Source organism: Motacilla alba, chromosome 5 (genome assembly GCF_015832195.1).
Source record: "Motacilla alba alba isolate MOTALB_02 chromosome 5, Motacilla_alba_V1.0_pri, whole genome shotgun sequence".
NCBI classification, from domain to species: Eukaryota; Metazoa; Chordata; class Aves; order Passeriformes; family Motacillidae; genus Motacilla; species Motacilla alba.
The window spans coordinates 27,770,484-27,776,730 of NC_052020.1; the positions used below are offsets into that span (position 1 = coordinate 27,770,484).

The window sequence follows — 6,247 nt, forward strand, 5'->3', positions numbered from 1 at the left end:
ATATCCTAGTGCATTTTATTCCTGTAAATAAATTATATTCCTGCTGGAGATTAAATAACTTTTGGGGGGGAAAGTGATTAGCCTAGTGTTAAATGCACTGAGAGCCAGCTACAAGCAAAGTTCTTAGGGGATACTTTTGTCTTTGTTGCTACAAAACAACTTGGAAACAACTGCAGTTATTGCTGATCCAATGCATAAAAGCAATGCTATCATCTTGTAATTCTTTACATGGGGAAGTTTTATAAGAAATATAAAACCTGTCAGCAATCTTTCTATATACCTTGATTTTCTAAACACACAGGGTTGTCTGCCAGCAACAAGTCACTTGAAGCTAGCTTAGAAACTCCCTCCTACACACCAGTGAGCCATGCTCAGAATTCAGATTACAATTACCTAAGACTTTTTAAGCAAGTTCTGCTTATTTATGTATGTCCTACAGCAATGCAACACTTATTGCTTTTTATTCTGAAAAAGAGCTTACGAAATGCTAAAGAGCTAAGATGACCAACACAGTTCTGCCTGTTTAGTTTATGTCTAGACAACACTTAAACTGTAGAGGGTGGAAAGAGGGAAAACGGCCAAATATGATTCAATCTCCTTTAACTTGTGACTAATCTCCCTACTTCTTCTCAGGGAAGTTGGCACTTGTTGCATCTTTAACTTGTCCAGAGCTATGAAGCAAGAGAATTTCTCTGACCTCAACAAAACCCAAAGCAGCTTGCTGCTGTCTGTCTTTTCCTTTTACACAGGAACAAGTGTTCAGGCAACACTGAAGTTTACCCCATTGTATGGGTAACTGAAGCTTACCTACTGCTTTAAGAGCAGCAAGAGACTCAAATGCTGCCCCAGATTTAACATTTGTCAATTTATTAAAAAAATCGTAAAGCTATATTTGAAACCAAAAGGTGTCTCCTCTTCCCATATCGTGCAGAACTTTCAACAGATACAGATTCATAGTTCTCATACAAAGTATCTGCTCAGTTAAGTTTTATCTAGCTGTTCTCTTGTAACTTCAATTTTAAATGCAGTTTGTCTCAGCCTTTAGTTTCCCTGCCAGCAGCCCAGAAGTTTTCAAACCAAAATCATTAGAGCTGCCTTTTTCAAGACACTGTAATATGAATTAAAAACCATAAAGTTGTAACCTCCTTTTCCACACTAGCTATTTCTGAGTATGAAGTGTCTCATACTGCAACCTTACAAACTGCTTTTAAACAAAGCAAATGTGTGACCTCAGAGCTCTCAATTTCTGCAACTGCACTTGCATATGATTTTATCTCCAACATTTCATTCACTAACTACATTTTCACAAGGCAGCATCTACTTTAGGTTATCACAGCATCTGGCAATCTTGCAAATGATGTTCTAACTCATATGCACAAAACTGGTCAAAATACACATATGATCACACTCTTCTACTGAAAAACCCAAAGTAAACTATTAGCATTTCCTAAGTTAAACACAGCTTACACAGGGAAAAAAACTACTGGCCAGCAGGAAACCGCCCCTTTTTCTTGTATCTGATCACACCTCTCCTCTATGTGCTCTCTACTCCAAATGTCAAGAAACTTTTTAAGTTTAAAGGTTAGTATTTTAACAGCTTTGACAGAAGTGTCAGTTACAAAGATATACAGGACAGGAATTCTCACAAACCAAGTACACTGAAATCTGGACACAAACAAAAAAGCCAGGCGAACTTCTTGTCGATAACACACAATCCAGATACATTGCCAGCCAACACACCACACTACAGCCAAGTAAAACTTTTAGGTTATGGAACCACATCCCTCCACCAGACTAAAAAAGTCAGAAACTGATACCGCTGCCAGCCAGAAACACTGGCTAAATATGACAGTTCCTGTAGAAACTGCTTTTTACCGACCTACGAGGAGATCAGCAGCGGAAGCTGCCAGAGGTATTTCCAATTTTGAAGGAAAGTAAACAGAAAGACGAAGGCAACGTGCCAGCGCCTATAGCTCCCCGCCGCGCCCCGATAGCGCCCACCCACAGATTCCCAGTAACGGGTCGATGCGGCCGGAACGCCGCAGCCCCGCCGGCGGGTCCGGGGCCCGCTCGCAGCGCGGGGGCCCGGCCGCAGGGCCCGGGGCCGCTCCCGGGGCCGCGCCGCGGGCAGGGGGCGCGCGCGCGGCGGCCCCTCCCGGCCCTCCCCCCACTCCGGGCCCCGCCAGGGCCGGCCGACCCCCGGCACAGGCCGGGGCTGCGCTCACCATGTACAGGGTGAAGGGGAAGCCGAGCAGGAAGAGCCACAGGTAGAGGTGCAGCGCGTTGACCCCCGCGCCCTGGTGCGGGTCCTGGTACCAGCCGCCGCTCAGCGCCGCCCACACGCCCTGGCGCAGGATCTGCAGCACCTGGGAGCCCATGGCGGCCCCGCTCCGCCGCGCCGGCCCCGCTCTATCCGCCCTGCGAGCCCGGGCAGAGCCGCGCACCGCCCGCGCTCCGCGACAGCCGCAACCGGCGCCGCCGCCGCCCCAGCAACGCCGCCGCCATCTTATGTCCGGGCCCGGGCCGCCCGCCCGCCCCCGCGCCGCCGACGGACCGGCGGCCCTTGCGGCAGGGGACGCGCGCCGCCGCCGCCGGGGGGGCAGCGCTGCGCCTGCGCGCGGCCTGCCCGCAGCCCCGCCCCCGCCTGCCCGGCACGGCGCCCCCTGGCGGCCCGGCTCGGCCCCGCGCGTGCGTCCCGCCCCCAGCGGCGCGCCCGCCTTCTGCGGGGGCTGTGGGAGGTGGGGACGCCGCCCTCGGGAAGGGGCTGTTCGATTGGGTTAGCAAACGCTCCGAGATCATCGAGTCCAAGCTATGACCAAATCCCACCGCATCAACCACACCGTGGCACTACCACGTCCCGTCTTTCCTTGAAGGCCTGCAGGCGTGTTGACTCTACCACCGCCCTGGACACCCCGTTCCAATGTGTAATGACCCTTTCTGTGAAGAAACTCTTCCTGATGCCCAACCTGTACCTAAATGCTGCAGGCATTGGTGCAGAAGCATTTCAGCTGGGCTACCGACACTGTCCCTGACTCAGGCGTGCCATCTCTGGGCTCACCTCTAAGGAGCCTGCCCCAAGGTCCTTACCCCTTCAAACCTCCTTTCTTACCTGCTCCTAGCGCCTGACTCCTAGCAAAGTGCTGCATCCTCTCCTTGCAGCAGGGCAGGAAGAAATTTGTCCAGCATACACTTTTAAGGCTCCAAACCTACAGGAAGATAATAACCTCACCATTTTTTGAGCTGCCCCCACCCCCCATTTACTCTCAATACATAGTGTCACCAAAGCCCTGGCATGTCTATCCCCACCACAGGATTTGTTGTAGGATGCAACACCTGAAAAGCCAGAACCATTAGGGTTTACAGAGAGAAAACATCACAGCAGGTCATGGGTGCACCACGAATCTCTCACAGATTTAAATTTTGACTTCCACCTTCACCTATTTTTATAGGTCATCAGTTCTCATCAAGTGCTGGCTTTTCAAGCTTTCCTCTTAGACATGCACATCCCAAAATTCACGTTAATTAGAAAGGGACAGATTAGGGAAGGAGTTTAGACAGTGCCCACAAGAAGGGACAAGAAGAGTCCTCTTCCTACAAATGCTATGGGCTCCAAAGATGACAAGAGGACTGGAGCATCTCTCAAGAAAAGGCTGAGGGAACTGGGCCTGTTCAGCCTCAAGAAGAGATGACTGAGAGGGGACTTCATCATTGTCCATAAGCACCTGAAGGGAGAGTGTCAGAGAAAAGAGCCAGGCTCTTTTCTGAGGTGCCAAGCAACAGGACAAGAGGCAACAGGCAGCAATGCACAGGAAGTTCCAGTGAAACATGAGGAAGAACTTCTTTACTGTACAGGTCACCACATACTGGAACACGTCCAGAGAGGTTGCAGAGTCTCCCTGACAGGTGATATTCAAGGTGCAATCCTCTGCCACGTGCTCTAGGAGGTCCCTGATTGAGCAGGGAGGTTGGACTAGATGACCCACTATGGGGGGTCTCTTCTAACCTGACCCATACTGTGACTCTGGGTCTCTACTGCAGAAGAACTGCAGGAGTGAAATAACCCAAGCACTCAGCCATGACTCATGATGAGCATGCATTTGGGCTGGTATTTTCAAGAGGCTGCATTAATTCCTCAGTCTCCACTGTCTCCCTGACAGTTAGTGAGCCAATGGCAGCATTTGGCTATTCTTGGAAAACCAGAAGACAGAAGTTACTGACTCAAAGCAAATGTATTTCATCTATTTTTTGTTTCCCCAGTGAGAAAGTAGGGAGAAGGGATGGACACAAAGCCTCAAACACAATGGCTTTCTCCCCAGTATAAAATAATAAACCTTTTACGATAGTGCATTTTCAAATACAAAACTGGGAGCAGTATTTTACAAAAGAGCATTTTTTCACTCTGTCAAACAGGATTGAGATATTAAAGGAAATAAAGATGGGGGAAGGGCAAAAACCAACAGTGAAAAACTACAGAGGATTATCATGGATGAGGAGGGGGGATTCCCTTTATCCTTTTGCATTAAAGCTGAGCATGACAAGCCTCACCAGCTGTAGAACACTCAGAAAAAAAATAAAACTCTTTCAACTGCAATATTTGCCAAAATACTGTTTAAAAACTAAAATTATAAATACAGTTGTTAAAAGATGTACTAGTTAGATTGTGTAATCCATACATAGACTTCGATACTGTGATGATCGGGATTATGAAGTGTTAGTTCTTTCAGCAGCTGTTGTATCAATGTTACATAAAAGCTGTTCACCTTCACAAAGGGAGACAAGAGGGATAACATTCATTAATAACATGACTGAAGGCTACAGTAAATGCTTTAGAAACCTTTATGCTCCTGTTTAGCAGCCTTTGATTAAATCTAGACAGATTAGCCTCAACGTCCTAGTAATGATTCATATTAAACAGTGCCCCTGTGTAACACGCTGAATGCTGTGGAAGCTTCCAGCTGTTTCCCCAGCCCCACTCCTAGAAGTTGTTGGACATTGGGCCCGCCATCATGTTATAAAGGCTTGGGGGATATTGCATGGCCGGGGGCGGGCAGGGGCACAGGGGTGTGGAAGTTAAAAGCAAAAAGTAAACAGAGGAAACAAAACATAATTAATGCATAATACATAATAAATATATATGTATATTTACATCAAATACAAGTAAAATTATGGACTCAACCCTGATCCAAAACAGCATAACCTATGTTCAAATGCATGTCATCATGGGACAATCTAGACTGCAACCAGTAAAATAAGGAAGAGATTATCACGTATTTGAGAGGACAATTGAGATTTCATTGTTTAGCTATTTAAATACAGACAGACTGAAAACATTAGGATACAATGGGGGAAAGGAATATTTTTGAATCCATCCATGCCCAAAGGTTAAATTGATAACAAGTCCAGTTGCAGGCATCATCAGCAAAGTAAGAAAAATAGAAATTATGAGCTTTCATGAGGAAACAAACAATCGACACCTAGACAGAAAGTGCCAGCAGTAGTTTCAATCCATGCATGCCAACAAATAAGGATCTAATCATCTGCACTGTACTTTAGCCTTACAGTTTTTCTTCAGGATGGGTGCAGGAAAAATAGTTTGCTCTAGAAAAAACAGAGAGCGGGCATTAAATCAAGTGATTGGAGACCAACCAATGAGTGCTATTGCAAGAAGAAGTTATCCAAAACAGTAATAAAAAACTGAATTTTGTCACAAAAATGCTTCAACACATTGCTATTTCTAAGAATAATATTGCGGCATGCTTTGCACCATTAGAAGTACATTAATCTCTCATCTTCTCATTCAGAGGAATGAGGTTCTACACTTTCCCTCCAGACATCTTTCATGGGATACCCAAAGTTATCATTTTTAAATGAATTATCAAGAGAATTACTAAGTTTTATGAGAACATAACTTATAATTAGGACAAAAGGTGAAACAGAAAATTAAAAAGAATATTTTGCCTAAATAAAAAAGAATATTTTGCCTAAAACTTATTATTGTCCAGGAAAAAAAGCTTATGAGTTGGAAATTTTTGTAACAGTAAATCATCACTCTATGACACCAAACTATGAACAGGTAATAACATAGTCAGCAGAAAACAAGAAAAGCACCAATTTACTCTCTTTACAGGTCTAAGGGCTAGCACTTGTCTTTGTGCTGGATAAAGTATTTATTCCCAGATGAAGACTGACAAACTAGGCCTTGGTGGCTCACTACCAACTTTTATATATGTCTTCCTATTGATTCCTG

At 45.8% G+C, this 6,247-nt stretch overlaps 1 protein-coding gene across 7 annotated transcripts in view; it reads right to left on the reverse strand.

Annotated features, from left to right (window-relative positions):
- PCNX1 (pecanex 1) overlaps positions 1 to 2,579 on the reverse strand; it is an 89,336-nt gene extending 86,757 nt beyond the window's left edge. For all 7 annotated transcript variants that reach the window (XM_038139932.1, XM_038139931.1, XM_038139927.1 and 4 more), the window contains exon 1: positions 2,226 to 2,579. In XM_038139932.1, coding sequence (XP_037995860.1) covers positions 2,226 to 2,378 — 153 coding nt within the window. In that variant the 5' untranslated portion in view covers positions 2,379 to 2,579. The remainder of the gene's footprint in view (positions 1 to 2,225) is intronic.
- Positions 2,580 to 6,247: the final 3,668 nt, after the last annotated feature.